Source organism: Mastacembelus armatus, chromosome 2 (assembly GCF_900324485.2).
Source record: "Mastacembelus armatus chromosome 2, fMasArm1.2, whole genome shotgun sequence".
In the NCBI taxonomy this organism is placed as follows: Eukaryota; Metazoa; Chordata; class Actinopteri; order Synbranchiformes; family Mastacembelidae; genus Mastacembelus; species Mastacembelus armatus.
Window position 1 is genome coordinate 10,768,628 of NC_046634.1, and position 17,738 is coordinate 10,786,365.

General features: G+C 44.2%; 1 protein-coding gene and 1 long non-coding RNA gene across 2 annotated transcripts in view; both read left to right on the plus strand.

The window, feature by feature from the left end:
• LOC113127072 (uncharacterized) overlaps window positions 1–17,738 on the plus strand; it is a 42,407-nt gene that overhangs the window by 13,083 nt on the left and 11,586 nt on the right. The window contains 5 exon segments of the mRNA XM_026301284.2: window positions 14,442–14,661; window positions 14,802–16,596; window positions 16,714–16,887; window positions 17,380–17,553; window positions 17,653–17,699. Of these exon segments, the coding sequence (XP_026157069.2) occupies window positions 14,442–14,661; window positions 14,802–16,596; window positions 16,714–16,887; window positions 17,380–17,553; window positions 17,653–17,699 (2,410 nt within the window).
• Window positions 7,637–8,637, plus strand: LOC113127113 (uncharacterized). The gene is made up of 3 exons (XR_003295377.1): window positions 7,637–7,848; window positions 7,967–8,391; window positions 8,496–8,637. It is a non-coding gene; the product is annotated as an uncharacterized LOC113127113 (long non-coding RNA).

The following is a 17,738-nucleotide window of genomic DNA, read 5'->3' on the forward strand; positions in this document are numbered from 1 at the left end:
CTTGGGTGGATGAGGATCAGTCGTATCCTGATCATCCAGACAGATTTGACAACTGGTTTCAGCTGCTGTGTAGTAATGGTCTGGCTGGTCACTGTTACTGGGAGGTGGAGTGGATTGGAGTGCTTCAGGTATCAGTGAGTTACAGAGGAATCAGTCGGAGAGGAAACAGTGACGACTGTGAGTTTGGATACAATGATAAGTCCTGGAGTCTGAGATGCTCAGACAGTGGTTACTTTGCGTTGCACAATAACGAACACAGATTTGTGTCTCCATCGTTCTCCTCCTCTGGTAGAGTAGCGGTGTACCTGGACTGGCCTGCTGGCACTCTGTCCTTCTACACAGTCTCCTCTGACACACTGAATCACATCTACACCTTCAACACCACATTCACTGAGCCTCTGTATCCTGGGTTTTCAGCCTGGTTTCCTGGAACCTCAGTGTTGTTGTGTTCAGAGTAACAGAGTTTCCTCCTGTTAGAGGATCTTTCTCTCTACGGTCAAATCTCATTTCAGCCACTTGTATTCTTGATCTCATTGTTTCAGGCTCTACCCAAAGCTCATGACCATCGGTGCAACTTGAAACATGGACTCTCACTTATAATTTAATGGGCTCAGACTAATAAAATGTGAGAGAGATTCTGTGTTACTGAGCCGTTTTGTTCAGCAGCAAATCCAGAAGTGAAGATACCGAGAAAAAGCAAAGCAGCTCAAAGAGAAGAAAGTTAGTGAAGCTCAGTGTTTGGTGGAAGGCTGCAGCATGAAGGGAGTTTATCTGGAAGGTTTCTGTCCTGAGGAGAATCTCAGAAATGAGGATCATCTTCTCTGTGTCCATGGGTTAAGTCAGGCTGCAGAATGAATGAAATGACGCCTGATTTATTTTAGGTTCAGGAAAGACTTTCAAGATTTTCTTTCTTTCATCACAGGGAACTCAGGATTTTGGGGTTTTGGACTTTGAAGATGTCTCCTTGGACTGAGACAACAGAGTTATGCATTTTTCTATTTAATGCCCAGCTGTTATGTCCAATTAAAGCTTTTGATGAGTATCCTGGTGGTTTCCTTTGTTGCAGCAGTGAGTTGGACTTCACAGTATAAATAGTACAGAGAAATGAGAAATGACACAGCAAAGAGACAAAAATGACTTTTCTTGATAATCCCCATGTTTTGACTATATTTGTCTTAAATGTGACGTGGTCCAACGACCAAAACCTCATAAGTAAATAAAGAAAATAAACAGGTTTCTCAGGTAACTGTCATGTCTTTATGAACAGGTGCAGTAAGTTGCTGTTGTACTTTCTGCACTGTGCAGTTTCTGCTTTTACTGCAGCTGCCGTCTGGATTTCAGCTGAAGGTCGAGCTCCGTCTCAGGATCCAGTTCCCAGCCCAGGCCACATACCTGTTTGTCTGTTGACACTGTTCAGATCAAGTTCCACATTTAGTTGAACATCTAAAAATAAAAGAGCAGGAGCTGTGAGCGTGCTCAGTGCGTCACCCCGTGCTCAGGACACTTGAACATCATGTTTGCACACTTCCTGTACAGCTGCCCCCAGTCCAGGTTCATTAGAGTCCAAAACAAGGTGCTGCATGTACTGCAACTTTGAGGTACTTGTACGTCACTGGAATATTTCTACTAACTCTGTTTGATTCATCTCACAGCTCCTCAAAATATAAAGTTCAAGTTCAGCTGGTAGAAAGTCATGCATGTTGTCCTGCAATGAGCTCGGCTGCATATTTTACTGATTCTATTCACATGAATGTGGGAAGAGAACAACAAAAGAGTTTCATCTAGAAATGGATCAATATCTGGAGAAAGTCCCAGACTGGCCCACTTTGGTCCAGACCTGCACAGAGAAAATAGTTTGTCACTAACTCAGAAAACAGAATCAGAGCAAACCGATCAGTGCTGCAGTTCCTCACTATGACCACCTGAGGGCAGTAAACACTGATCAGTTCACTGTCAATAATGTGACGAGGAACATGAGAGTAGATGTGGAATAAAGTCAGATGGAGCAGAAACAGAAGAACAACAGATGTGAGTGATCAGCGCCCTCCAGTGGTCACAGTGAGGAACTGCAGCTCTCTCCATATTAATACACATTAATACTGACACACACTGACATGGACTTGGAATATTATTCTCAGCCGTCTCCATCACTCATCAATAGTGATGATTGATCCTGATCATCACTGAATCCTGTCACACACACATCAGTGTAATGTAGTGACCCAGTGTGACCACAGGAGGGCAGTAAACACACTGATTTCTCTGTACATTGACTCCAATACTGGACTTCAGCCGAATTCTGAGGGTTTTGTTTGTCTGAGCTATTTAGAACACTTGTTCTTCACTTGTGACATAGTCCAGAGATGTGGGCTTGGTTTTCAGGACTGGCTCCAGTCCAGGGGGATTGAGCTGCCTCCTCTCACTGTAAGAGAAGTTAAAGTTTCTGTCTTTATTAGTGACAGTGAGATTGATGCCAGTGTCAATATTATTATTTTGTTAGGGACATTTTTCAGGCCCAAATGTTGCTTTTTAGAACTAAACCCACTTTAACCCACTGGAGAAATGAGTCAAACCTTTTGACAAAATCTTTGGAATTTCTAACAAACACAAAGCAGCTCAGCTTGTTTCATTTCTGAATAGATTGAATATAATTTCATGGCTCCCTGTTTTATGTTTTCTGGCCTTTCATGTTGCCCCATCTGTTGATTTGATTTTTTACAACATGCTTTTGTTCTTTGTGTTGTGTATTTGTTCAAATATATGGGGCCTTATATGTTTTGTGCCTTATTAGTGTTTCGTCTCCATCACTGATCAATACTGATGATTGTAGTGACCCGGTGTGACCACCGGAGGGCAGTAAGCACACGGATTATTTCTCAGTTCAGACAGAAAAGCCGTTTGCAGCAGTGAAATAACATCCGTGTCATTATCAGACTGAATAGAAAGTCTCCAATATTTGAATGAATGTGTGTGTGTGTGTGTGAACTGTATCATGGTCAGTTGTGTTTATTCTGGACTGAACCTTCATTTCCCGGGTACAAAGTCCCGCAGAGGTTAGCATTGTTAGCATTGTTCTCTTGTTTTGACTGAAATGGTTTTTAATAGAACAAAGTTTGGCCAACAGGCAAACAGAGGGGGCCGGTCAGAGCCCGGTTCTCCTCCAGAGCGGCAGGGGGCGGTGATGCTCCCACTGTGCCGGTCGCTACCGCAGTTAAAGCTCACGAAGAAGAAAGAAAGCGAGTTCCTGTGGAGTCAGTGGGATCCGCCGCGGCTTTAGTCCGGTTTGTGGCTTAAATCTGCTTAAATGAGACGAAACGACGTCGCCGAATCCGCTATTAGAAGCTTGTGTTTGCTGAGCACCACTGGAGTTTACTGCCGGGCGTCAGTCCACGACTTTCACACGGAAGAAACGTCAAAATGCGTCGAGTCTCAGGCGGGTTCCGGAGTTGTGTGGTTCCTACGTGGACTTTGATTTGCAGCTGGTCTGGAGCTTCAGTGATGCTGGGATTCATGTGGGGGGTTGGACAGGTTAGTCCTCAGCAAAGGGAAGGACTTGGACCGAACAGTGGGAGCAGAGGGTCTCGGGACCATGTTTAGAGGCCGTGCGCCTTCATTAATGGTCCAAGAGTCGTGCCAAGAAGATTGGTTCCTAAGAATCAGAATGAGCTTTATTGCCAAGTGAGTGTGCACACACACACACACAAGGAATTTGTTTGGTACAGGGGGGGGGGGGGGGGGTACTCCAGTGCAAACAGACATAAATACAAATGCTACAAAGGGTCAAACAGTAAACTAAGGTCAAGTGAGTTCCTGTGTGAAGACTTTATGCTCTAGGTTTTGGTACCAAAGGGAGAAAACCTGACCTGTCTGTTAAGTCTCTCACCACTGTTTCTATAACAGCTAAGAAAATTGTGTTTTGCTGTTTTTTGTTCCGTTTGTTTGATGTTTATGTTAAAAGATGATCTGTCTCTTATTTCAGTCGATACAAGGGGCCTCAGAGAAAGAACCAAAAGAAAAGCCTTTGTTTTATTTTGCAAAGGAAAAAATGCTCATATTATTATTATTATTATTATTATTATTACTAGAAACCCGCTCCAAGGTAGAAGACACTTTATTTTGGACTCAATGGGAGACAAAGTCTGTTTCAGTCATGGCACTTTGGAGTCAGCAGGGGGCGCCATCTTACTTACCATCACTCTTAGAAACTCAGACTATAAACTGCTTATTTATATTTTCACCACTCGTCTTCAAACAGGGATTTCAAACCTTATAGCAGAAACACAATCTGGCTTCTTAAAAGGTGGATCAACACCCAATAATATAGGGCTGGTAAAGGATATCACTGAATATAGAAACCTAATCGAAGATGATGGTTCTCTTCTGTTTTTAGATTTCCACAAAGCCTTTGATTACATGGAACATTTTTTTATCCTTTCAACACTTGAACATTTTGGTTTCGGAGCTCGATTTGGGAACTTGATTAAAGGATCATGTCAGAATATTAGTAGTGCAGTATTATTACCTAATGGCAGCAGCCCTGGGTTTGAGATTAACGTAGGAATCCCTCAAGGCTGTTATTTATTTCTATTGGTCACTGAAACTTTGGCAGTTTAGATGAAAAAGTGTAATGAGATTAAGGAACTGAATGTGTTGGGTACCGATAGTATTATCAGCCAACTAGTGGACGACACGACAATATTTCTCAAACATAGACATCAAATACCATCAATATTGAAATGACCAAGAAATTCTCAGCTGCTTCAGGATTAACATTAAACTTTAAAAGAAATGTGAACTATTTGCTCTACACCACTTAAAGACATGTATAATATCCCAATCCAGTCTCTGATCAAATACCTGGGAATTTATCTTACAAACGACCAAAAGCTGAGTCTGTCATTGAAGGTAGGAAACAAGGTTGAAGATTGCAAAGTAAAATTAATTCATGGACCCAAATAGATTTATCAGTTCTAGTTGGAATTCTTCTGAACGAAAACCGAAGGTGCATCTATTCATCTTACTCTAACGCCGCCCCCAATAAAATCATAAAATCTATCAACCAAATTCATCTAAACTTCATCTGGAGAAACAAAGCACATAGTCGGAGAAATAAAGGATGGAGGCCTAAAGGTTGTTTTGATTGTCTATATTGGCTAAAATCATGGATTAAGAACAGCAGCTCATTTTGCTTCTGCCTCCCAAATTGATTTAATACAGTGGGAGGTTTAAAGTTTCTACTTGTCACAGACTTCAGCATCAGGAAACTTCCTCTGTCACTGTCAGACGTCCAGAAACAGATATTATACTGGGAAATGTTATATGTCCACAACTTCTCACCTCATTCTACTACACTCAGTGTACAGTTGAACTGGAAGTGAATCACTTCATATTGCAAGCGTGTCGTGTTGTATAGTTCGTCAAGTACCTTTCTATTTTGACCGGTGTTTGTTGCTATTTCCTGACTTAGCGCTCGTTGGCCTTCCGGTTAGCTTAGCTAGCTAGTTAGCTTAGCTAACATGGCCTCTCCCTCTCTCTCTCTCTCCTGCTCGGTGCCACATGTTTAGTTATTCCTCTGCCTCCTTTAGCGATAATGATACCTGTAATAAGTGTAAGGTTCTGTTAGCCTTGGAGGCGAGGATCACTGATTTGGAAGCTCCGCACCTTCGAACAAAAGCCAGCTAGCCTAGCCCCGTTAGCTGGTGTGGAGCCACCGAGCTCAGGGTCTGTTAGCGGTCCAAGGGCAGCTCCGGAGCAGCCCGGAGAATTAGCCTGGGCGACGGTCCGACGGAAACGTACTCCTAAGCAGAAGCCCACGGCTCATCACCTGCCTGTTCACGTTTCTAATAGATTTTCCCCGCTCAGCGACACACCCGCTGAGAAACCGACTCTGATAATTGGCGATTCCATAGTCAGGAACGTGAAGCTAGAGACACCAGCGACCATAGTCAAATGTTTCCTGGGGCCAGAGCGACATCAGTCAAATCTGAAGCTGCTGGCTAAGGCTAATCGGAAATATGGGGAAATTGTTATTCACGTCGGCAGCAATGACACCCGATTACGCCAATCGGAGGTCACTAAAATTAATGTTGAGTCGGTGTGTAACTTTGCTAAATTAATGTCGGACTCCGTAGTTTTCTCTGGACCCCTCCCCAATCTGACCAGCGATGACATGTTTAGCCGCATGTCGTCGTTCCGTCGCTGGCTGTCTAGGTGGTGTCCAGCAAACGATGTGGGCTTCATAGACAATTGGGCCACTTTCTGGGGAAAACCCGGTCTGGTAGCGAGAGACGGCATCCATCCCACTTTGAATGGTGCAGCTCTCATCTCTAGGAATTTGGCCGAGTTTATTAGCCGACCTAAAGCCTGACAATCCAGAGTGGGGACCGGGATGCAGAGACTCAGTCTAAAACGCTTCTCTGCAGTTTCCTTAGAGCCGCCGCCCCCTTCAAACCACATAGAGACTGTGTCTGCCCCTCGAACATATAAATCAAATAAATCAGAAGTTAACAGAAGAGGAGTTATTCATAAAAACTTAATAAAAATTAAGACCACTCCTCTTATTGAACAGAAAAACAGAACTGTCAAATGTGGATTATTGAATATTAGGTCTCTTTCATCTAAATCTCTGTTAGTAAATGATTTGATAACTGATCACCAAATTGACCTACTTTATCTTACTGAAACCTGGTTACAGCAGGATGAATATGTCAGTCTGAATGAATCAACCCCCCTCAGTCATAAAAATTATCATGTTCCTCGAAGCACAGGTCGAGGTGGAGGAGTAGCTACAATCTTCCAGTCAAACTTATTATTAAACTTTCATCCTCAGAACAGTTATAACTCATTTGAGAGCCTCACTCTTAGTCTCTCACATCCAAACTGGAAAACACAAAAACCAGTTCTACTTGTCATTTTGTACCGTCCACCTGTCCCTTACTCAGAGTTTTTAACTGAATTCCCTGACTTCCTGTCTGATCTAGTGCTTAGATCAGATAAAGTTATTATAGTGGGAGATTTTAACATTCATGTAGATGTTGAAAATAACTGCCTCAGCATTGCATTTAATTCTATATTAGATTCAATTGGTTTCATTCAAAACGTTAATAAACCCACCCACTGTTTCAATCACACCCTTGATCTTGTTCTGACCTATGGCATCGAAATTGAACATCTAATAGTTTTTCCCCCAAATCCTGCTTTGTCAGATCATTCTTTAATAACTTTTGAATCTGAGCTCAGCTCTCAGCTCCCAGTCCTCCACTCTGAGAGAGCTGGACCTGAGTAACAACGACCTGCAGGACTCCAGAGTGAAGCTGGTCTCTGGTGGACTCCGGAGTCCACACGGTAAACTGGAGATTCTCAGGTCAGGACCTGTTAGTGTTCGTCTCAAATGATGAGAAATATTCCTCTTAACTATTTTGCTCCCTGCAGTTGAAACTTTTCTCTGACTTTGCCTTAAATATTGTCCAGGACACTGATGTGAATTCTGGATAAAAGGAAGTGAAACTCACACCTTTTTACTTATTTATCAGTAACTGTCACATCTGCAACTCTAGAGCAGTAACAATTAAACTTAGTCTTTTGACTATTAAATGGCCATGCACTTTGCATTGTAGCCCTAGGTCTGTGGACTGTATTTTGGTCTTCAGTTTGCTCAAATGTGACAAGCTCAACAAATTATCTGTCAGACTCAAGAAACTGATGTGTTCGTGCTCCTTATTTCCTCTGCAGGCTGAGACTCTGTAACCTGTCAGAGAGAAGCTGTGAAGCTCTGGCCTCAGTTCTCAGCTCCCAGTCCTCCACTCTGAGAGAGCTGGACCTGAGTAACAATGACCTGCAGACTCTCAGGTCAGGATGATCAAATATCACAGATACTGAGTCACTGCTGACAGATTCATCTTGTATGTGACTGGACACAGCATCATCATCCAAGGATCTTCCATGTGTGCTGTTTTGTGTTTCCCAGGCTGTCAGGCTGTCTGGTCACAGAGGAAGGCTGTGCTTCTCTGGCCTCAGCTCTGAGCTCCAACCCCTCCCATCTGAGAGAGCTGGACCTGAGCTACAACCATTTAGGCGAGTCTGGACTGAATCTCCTGTCTGCTGAACTGAAGGGTCCACTCTGGAGACTGGATACTCTCAGGTATGGAGAAGTCTGCTGCTAACAGTGATAAAGAATATTGTGTTTATGGATCAAATTTCTCAGTGGAAGCATGTAAACAGAAAACAATAAGGGGCCAAGGATGGAGCCTTGGCGAACACCAAGACTGGACACTCTCAGGTATGGAGAGGTCTGACAGGAAGAGGTGAAAACAGATGAAAACATTTCCCCCCCTTGTCCTTTCAGGGTGGACCCTGGTGGAGTCCAATGGTTGAGACCAGGTCTGAAGAAGTGTAAGTGTGTTTTTAATGAGGTTCATGACAACACAGCAGCTCACACTCAACCAGGTGACAGATGAGTAACTGCAGCTGTTACTGTGTCTTGTTCTCTCCATCAGATTCCTGTGAACTCACAATCGACACAAACACAGTGAACAGAAAACTACAACTGTCTGACAACAACAGGAAGGTCACTCATGTGGAGGAGGATCAGTCGTATCCTGATCATCCAGACAGATTTGAACCTTGGCCTCAGCTGCTGTGTAGTAATGGTCTGACTGGTCGCTGTTACTGGGAGGTGGAGTGGGAAGGAATGATGAATATGTCAGTGAGTTACAGAGGAATCGGCAGAGTGGGGAACGGCACCGATTGCTTGTTTGGGTTGAATGATCAGTCCTGGATGCTGTGCTGCTCTGATGGTGGCCACTTCTCTGTTAGTCACAATAAAGGAACAACATCCATCCACCTCCCCTTGGCCTCCTCCTCCTCCTCCTCCTCCTCTGGTAGAGTAGCAGTGTACTTGGACTGGCCTGCCGGCACTCTGTCCTTCTACAGAGTCTCCTGTGACACACTGATCCACATCTGCACCTTCAGCGCCACATTCACTGAGCCTCTGTATCCTGGGTTTGGGTTTGGTTCGTTTCTTTGGTGGCCCGACTGCTCAGTGTATCTGTGTCCAGAGTAGCAGAGAGAGAGACTTTACCTCTCTGGTCTACAGAAGATTTAATATTTTCTGTGTCCGGGTGCAGTCCTCAGATCAGTGGAAGAACAGGGAGATTACAGTATAACATCTCGTTATCGGGTAAAATAAGCCGATCAAAGTACAAATTGTCGCAGCACCTTCATGTCCGGCTGCATATGAGTGAAGGTTTGAGTGTGTGAATGTAAAACCTAATTTGAGAGTTAACTGAGGGAAGAGACGTCAAGGCCATTGCATTTCTGTAAACACTAACTAACTCCCTTCGTTAGTGATGGATTTTGTTGCACATACAGTTGACAAAGTCTTAACACTTAGCCTGAAAGTGATCAACACAATAATCCATCAATAATTAGAATCCACTAATATCAGATCAATTCATGTGAAATGGGCCATTCTGCACAATGTACTTTTACTTTGGATACTTCAAGTACATTTGGATGATGATACTTTGGGACTTTTACTGCAGTAACACTACGAATGTAGGAACAGAGGAGTTTTATATTGTGGTACTTATTGTAATAATGATGTAAATAACCTTTTGTATTAATAGTTTCACAAAGATTTTTATGGTATGACACAAAGAATGAAATTATTTCTTGTTTATCCTGTGACAGTCAAAAACTACAGAGCTGATAATTATACAAAAATAACTTGTTTTGGGGATTTCTGAGCTGTTTATCTTCTGGTTTCTAGATGTTTGACTACAGCTGGAGGTCCGAGACACCTTCGACCCCAGACAGACCCCCTTTGTCTCGTTTTAAATGTCAGCATGAAGCCAATTGTCCGTTGTGTGTTGAGTTGCAAGACAAAAAAAAGGTTTAATCAAACATACAACTTGACCACCGCTCTGCTGGTGGCTACTAATAGGTCCTGGCTTATTGCACATACTGGTAACTAAACACTGGTAGTAATGTGCAGGGACTGGTAACTGTATGTTAATGTTGCTGAGTATTTTTGTGAAGCTGTGACTCCTTGTAGCTACATGTCAATGCTGTTGTGGTCTGGAAGCTACTGGTGGCTGCTGACACCTGATGGGGACTAACTAGTGTTTGTAAATACTGGTCTTACTATTAGAAAGAAGTAGTGTTTGCTACTATTGGTAACTAATACTACTGTTTGTACCAACATGTGGCTACTTAGCTACTGACAGCTGGTAGTGATCAGTGCTAATGGTCTCTGACCTTCACTGGCAGCATCCACTGGAGACTGGTGGAATCTGCCAGAGTGTACTGGTTAATATGTCCCATCTTTATAACTCACCAGCTAATAGTCTGTCACAGTGACTGGATTTAAAGATGTTAGAGAACAGCCCTGTTTCTCACACTGTGTACTGACTCTGTTGGTGTTGTGGCGCCCCCTGGTGTTGGAGCCTGAAACATACATTTGTTATTCCTGAGCTGGGACGACTGAGCGCTGGTTGTCCTGCAGGAAAAAGTCCAGGTCGTCTTTATTCGTGTGTGCGTGTGTGTGTGTGTGTGTCTGTGTGTGTGTGTGTGTGTGTGTACAGTCCAGCTGTGGTTTGGAGTAAACAGACTAATATTTGTCAACAGGTTTAACAAAGTCTCATTTCCTGTCTTGTCTTGTTGCTACTTTCAGCTGCTGCATGTTTGTTGTTGTTTCTCTGCTTCTCATTTGTTACGCCCCAGCCCAGGGGTTGCCGGAGCGTAACACGATTGTGGAGTTTTCCTCCAAACCTCTTCCACTCTCAACAAACACGAACTAGACGAACTACAATTAACAAGAATATTTATTCTGTCTAAACACAGAATACAATACAGAATGTACAAAACAAACAAAACGCTCCGTGAGCCCTACGATAGTACGAATAATGGAAAACAAACACAAACGCTAAATATAGCCCTACGATCTCAAACAAACAAAAGATCAAATAACAAAAACGCTAAACAGCCCTATAATATCAATCAAAAGAAACAACACAAAATCACAGGTCGCTAGCCTGGAAACTCCTAAAACAAACAGGAGAAAACAAAACACAAACGTAACCTACGAATCTAAATATGTCTAATCAAAAATAACGAAAATACTATCAACACTAAATCTACAAAACGAAACAAAACCTAGTCTCTAACTCGAAATCGAAATCTTTATCCAAATAGCTGGGAATGGCAAAGGTGGGAGAAATAGCTCTCCTGAGCAGCAGTCCGTGGGCTTCTTATAGTCCTTCCGGGAAGTGTTGGACCAATCCCGGAAGTCCAATCCACGGTCCTCGAGTCCACGCCCACTCCAGCATCCGATACACACACACACACTCGAAATGGGGAGGGGAGAGCCAACAACACACAACCACACACATAATGACCCCTAGGGTCATAACACATTGTTGCAGCAAAACAGTAATAAAATGTTTAATAAAAACTTCAAATGCATTAAATGTCATTGTTGTTGCCTGTGGACGTAATGTTTTCTTCTGTTTTCTGTCACCTGAGAGACAAAGAGACAGTGAGTCTGTGGCAAAGACTTAAAGGACAGTTTGGTTTAATATATTTTCCTCAGCAACAGAATAACACCCACGCTGTGGTTTTCTCTATTTCCAAAATACCCAGGATGTGTTACATGTTGTAATGTCCATTTATTTAAGGCCAATGACTCAAAACTATAATGTAAAAGCAAACGTTACAGGACCTAAGTCCAGTTATTGACGTTATAAAATTCAGGCTGTAAGACACTGATTTACTAAAGGCTGAACCAATGTCATATTGTGGATGTGTTTTTTTTTTTTTTCAATAACCATCATAAAGTACTATCTAAACCAGGATTGCTCAACACACTCTTCTCCTTGTTTTCCATCTGTTCTGGCCCCGCCCACTGCTGGTTACCTGGATCAGGTGTGTCCAGACAATCAGAAGCTGGAAGATACCATCTCAGATGAGGGTGGAGTGGGGGCAGACAAAGTGAGTTGGTATCCTGTCCAAAATCATCATAATGGAAGTTGTTAGTCCATATATGGTTGGATGGTTTGCTAATTAATTTACTTTTCTGGAGATTTAAATCTTTTTCAAATCACTATGATGTGCACATGAACTGATGGTGATTTTAATGATCTTTCATTATTTCTCACTGAAGTTGGTTTATACAAAAGTAGGAACCTTCTCTGTGCAAAGGGTGAACAGCAGACTGCTACTGTGGCTACAAACCATCATTATATTGGTTTTATTTTATCTTGATGTTCCCTGTGTGGGGTTGGGCCCAGGATTTGTTGATGGTGCTGTTATAATAAAAACACGTGATTCATGTTTATAGAGTTTCACTTCTGTTTTATGACGCAGTTACTTTCCTGGACCCAAAGTCCGTCTGAAGGTGAAGTGACTGTTTTATTTGTATCTTCTCATTAAACCAGCTGTGCTTTGATCAGAAACAAGGTGAACTTCTATATAACTTATTCCTGCCGTGGAGAAATAGGCAGGTAAAACCTGCCAGGACGTGTCGGGGTCTGGGAGTTGAAGCTGGAATAGAAGTGTCGGGTCGGTGTTTGTGTGGAAGCTCCATTTACTGAGGCAGCTTCTGCCTGTGGAGGAGGTGGAGAAGAGCCGCAGGTATTTGGACTTATTTCCAGTTTTTGCTAAATATTTATAGTTTAAAAACACGATCACATGAAACACATTGAAACCAGTTTAGAACCGTTTCCAGTGAAATTTGTATTTTTAGTTTCTGATGTGGAAATGACTTTTATTTAATGACCAAAAGTTTCATTGTTGGAGCTTAGAAGTGAAATAATCTGTCACACTTGTTGTACTTTGTCTCAGTGATTTTCTGCAGCTGTGTCATAAAATCAGTGAGTCTCCTTCCTGCTGAGAGTCAGAATCAAGGCCTCAGCAGCTTCATGGGTCCATCTAGTGTCCTGACAGTAGAAGTGCAGCAGCTGATGGCAGCTTCCTCTGCCTCACACTGTCTGACTGCATCAACTGACACTGACAGCAAACAGAGAAGCAGCAGCTGATGGTTTTACAGGAGAAATGATGCAAAGCAGCATCTGAATGATTTGTGTCTCCTCTCCAGGTGAAGGGACAAAGTCTGTGTGAGCTGATGTGGATTCAGCAGCATGGATCAGTGTGAGGACAGACGGGAGGGAGTCCGTCCCTCTAAACCCAGTCTGTGTGGGGACCATGAGAGCCAGACCGAAGCTCAGAGGTGAGATGAGGATCTGGGAGAGTCCAGGACTCTTCTCCATGTCAGAGCTCAGCACCAAACATCACTGCTCCATCATTATTCACACTCACTGCTCTGTGTGTGTTGTGTTCAAGCTCAGAGCAGCAGCACAGACCAGGATCTCCTGGACCTGGACCTGAATCTGTGTCTATGATGAATGATGGATCCATGGACCATTCGCTGAATTTCAGACAATCTGTTGATGGAAGGAAACGATTTAAAATGGACCAAAGGTTGTTTCAGACAGACAAAATGTCAGTTTGTGTGTTAATGAAAAGATTGAACATATTTTCATCAGTTTTTATCCAACATGCACATTTATCAGCTCTGTCTTTGTTTCAGGATCCAGCAGCAGAGACCAGACTCTCCTGAACCCAGCTGTGTGTCCTTGAAGAGTGACTGGTCAGTGGGTCGTTTAATTGACTTCAAAGGAGGAAGTCCAGCAGCTGATCAGATGTAAGCTGTAACTTTCAGTCAGAGTCGAGTTTTTCTAGAAAAGATGGAGTTTGTGTGACATGTTGTCCGACCACGTCTGAGATCCAAAGTGTTTCTGTCGTAAATGTCATCAGGACAGAAATCATGTGCAGAATGAAAAAGCAGCTGAGAGAGAAGTTCCAGCTCCGTTTGTTCTGATCTTTCATACTGGGAGCTGCCCAGTACAACCAGTCTGACACAAGCAGACACTGGCTGTAGGTGCCTTGCTCCAGGACTCTGCAGCAGTGTTCAGTGAGGGAGGGAGAGATCTATGTTGTAGCTGTTGGGACTGAACCAAACTGAGCTGAAAGCTACAAACAGCTGCAGACTGAGCTGCTGATTCTCAGTGGGATCAGCAGGACTAGTAAAGCTTTACCACTACAGGGACTCATCTGATCCACTGTTCACATCCAAATCTCACTTCCTGGACCTTTACCTTGTGTTGGTCTCTGTGTGGACAGACAGACGTCATGTGAGCTCATTGTTCATGATTCCTCCACAGGGTGGACCAGGAGAGCTCAGAGGTTCCCGGTGCTCAGTCTGCCCAGCAGCGTCCGACACAGCCAGACTCCGTATTTATGGTCTGTACATGTACAACTGCTGCTTTGACATCTGTTCTGTTCACAGTCATCTCCACGCTGCACTTCTTAGACCAGGGCCCAACATGGACCTGATGTTTGGGGGCCATGGTTTTAGTTGGTATTCATACAGTTCTCTGTTCCAGCTGCTGGAGAACCACATTGTCACTTTTGTGAAAAACGAGCTGAAGAAGATGCAGAAGGTTCTGACTTCAGGTTCCCCAGAGAGTCAGAGGGAGGATGAGGAGGTGTTGGAGGGTCAGGATGAAGAGCAGAGGAGGAGCAGCAGAGAAGCATTTCTGAAGATCACACTGAACTTCCTGAGGGGAATGAAGCAGGAGGAGCTGGCCGACTGTCTGCAGAGCAGTAAGAGGATTTCTAGAAAGGTTGAACATGATGGATAAAGGCCATATGTGACATTTCCAAAGTGATGGAGATGTTTCTCTGTGGGGAATAAATCTGTATCTTCATTCTTTAAGGAAATGTTTCTTTGCCTGTTCTTTCAGAATCTCCTGCCACGTGTCGACGTCAACTCAAGTCCAACCTGCAGAAGAAGTTCCAGTGTGTGTTTGAGGGGGTTGCTAAAACAGGAAACCCAACCCTTCTGAACCAGATCTACACAGAGCTCTACATCACAGAGGGAGGAGCTGCAGAGGTCAACGAGGAACATGAGGTCAGAGAGATTGATCCAGCATCCAGGAAACCAGACAGACCAGAAATCACCATCAGACATGAAGACATCTTTAAAGCCTCACCTGGAAGCCATGGACCAATCAGAACAGTGATGACAAAGGGAGTGGCTGGCATTGGGAAAACCTTCTTAACACAGAAGTTCACTCTGGACTGGGCTGAAGACAAAGCCAACCAGGACATCCAGTTCACATTTCCCTTCACTTTCAGAGAGCTGAATGTGCTGAAAGAGAAAAAGTTCAGCTTGGTGGAACTGGTTCATCACTTCTTCACTGAGACCAAAGGAATCTGCAGGTTTGAAGACTTCCAGGTTGTCTTCATCTTTGACGGTCTGGATGAGTGTCGCCTTCCTCTGGACTTCCACAACACTCGGATCCTGACTGATGCTACAGAGTCCACCACAGTGGATGTGCTGCTGACAAACCTCATCGGGGGGAAACTGCTTCCCTCAGCTCGCCTCTGGATAACCACACGACCTGCGGCGGCCAATCAGATCCCCCCCGAGTGTGTCGACATGGTTACGGAGGTCAGAGGGTTCACCGACCCACAGAAGAAGCAGTACTTCAGGAAGAGGTTCTCAGATAAGGATCAGGCCAGTACCATCATCTCCCACATCAAGACCTCACGAAGCCTCCACATCATGTGCCACATCCCGGTCTTCTGCTGGATCACTGCTACAGTTCTGGAGGATCTGTTGGAAACCAGAGAGAGAGGACAGTTGCCCAAGACCCTGACTGAGATGTACATCCACTTCCTGGTGGTTCAGACCAAAGTGAAGAACATCAAGTATGAGGGAGGAGCTGGGACAGATCCACACTGGAGTCCAGAGAACAGGAAGATGGTTGAGTCTCTGGGAAAACTGGCTTTTGAGCAGCTGCAGAAAGGCAACGTGATCTTCTATGAATCCGACCTGACAGAGTGTGGCATCGATCTCAGAGCAGCCTCAGTGTACTCAGGAGTGTTCACACAGATCTTTATAGAGGAGAGAGGACTGTACCGGGACCAGGTGTTCTGCTTCATCCATCTGAGCGTTCAGGAGTTTCTGGCTGCTCTTCATGTCCATCTGACCTTCATCAACTCTGGAGTCAATCTGCTGTCAGAGGAACAAACAACCTACCAGATGTCTGAGACCAGAAGAGACCAATCTGCAGAGAAACTCTTCTACCAGAGTGCTGTTGACAAGGCCTTACACAGTCCAAATGGACACCTGGACCTGTTCCTGCGCTTCCTCCTGGGCCTTTCACTCCAGACCAATCAGACTCTCCTACACGGCCTGCTCACACAAACAGGAAGTGGCTCTCAGACCAGTCAGGAAACAGTCCAGTACATCAAAACCAAGTTCAGTGAAAATCTGTCTCCAGAGAGAAGCATCAACCTGTTCCACTGTCTGAATGAACTGAAGGATCGTTCTCTAGTGGAGGAGATCCAACAGTTCCTGAGATCAGGGAAACGCTCCAAAGAAAAACTGTCTCCTGCTCAGTTGTCAGCTCTGGTCTTCATCTTACTGTCATCAGAACAAGACCTGGACGTGTTTGACCTGAAGAAATACTCTGCTTCAGAGGAGGCTCTTCTGAGGCTGCTGCCAGTGGTCAGACTCTCCAAGAAAGTCCTGTAAGTGTGTAGACAGTTGGACTCATTCATTGTTACAAAAACACCCTGAGATGGACTCAACCTGAGAGAAAAAGAACTAAGTCCAGATTTGCCTTTTCTCTGTTATTTCCTCTGCAGGCTGAGCGGCTGTAACCTGTCAGAGAGAAGCTGTGAAGCTCTGGTCTCAGTTCTCAGCTCCCAGTCCTCCACTCTGAGAGAGCTGGACCTGAGTAACAACGACCTGCAGGACTCAGGAGTGAAGCTGGTCTCTGGTGGACTCAGGAGTCCACACTGTAAACTGCAGACTCTCAGGTCAGGATTCATCAACCTGTTTGACTGATGCCCAATTAAAACCTGATTGACATCAGTGATAAACAGCTGTAATCTGTGTGAGACTGTGTCTGCTGATACAATTTGTCTCACGACCTTTTACTAAACTTTAGCAGAACTTTCTAAACTCTGAGAATTTTCCATCATTTTATGTTTGTTGCTGAATTATCAAATATCACAGATGATTTTGAATTTATATTATTAATTTGGCCTTCCACCCGAGAGAGAGCTGGGATAGGCTCCAGCAGATCCCCGTGACCCTGAACCAGGAAAAAGCGGGTATAGAAGATGGATGGATGGATGGATGGATGGATTATTAATTTGACACCAAAACAAGAAAGAAGAACAGACAGTATTCAGAGAGGGTTCCTCAACCAGAGTACTGAGTCACTGCTGGCAGTTTCATCTTGTATGTGACTGGACACAGCAGCATCATCCAAGGATCTTCCATGTGTGTTGTTTTGTGTTTCCCAGGCTGTCAGGCTGTCTGGTCACAGAGGAAGGCTGTGCTTCTCTGGCCTCGGCTCTGACCTCCAACCCCTCCCATCTGAGAGAGCTGGACCTGAGCTACAACCATCCAGGAGAGTCCGGACTGAAGCTCCTGTCTGCTGGACCGAAGGATCCACACTGGAGACTGGACACTCTCAGGTATGGAGAGGTCTGACAGTAATAGGTGAAACATTTTCTCTGTCCTTTGGCGTCATGGTGGATTTGAGTCTTTGAGTCATTTGAGTCTTGCCCTTTCAGGTTGGATCCTGGTGGAGTCCAATGGTTGAGACCAGGTCTGAAGAAGTGTAAGTGTGTTTTTAATGAGGTTCATGACAACACAGCAG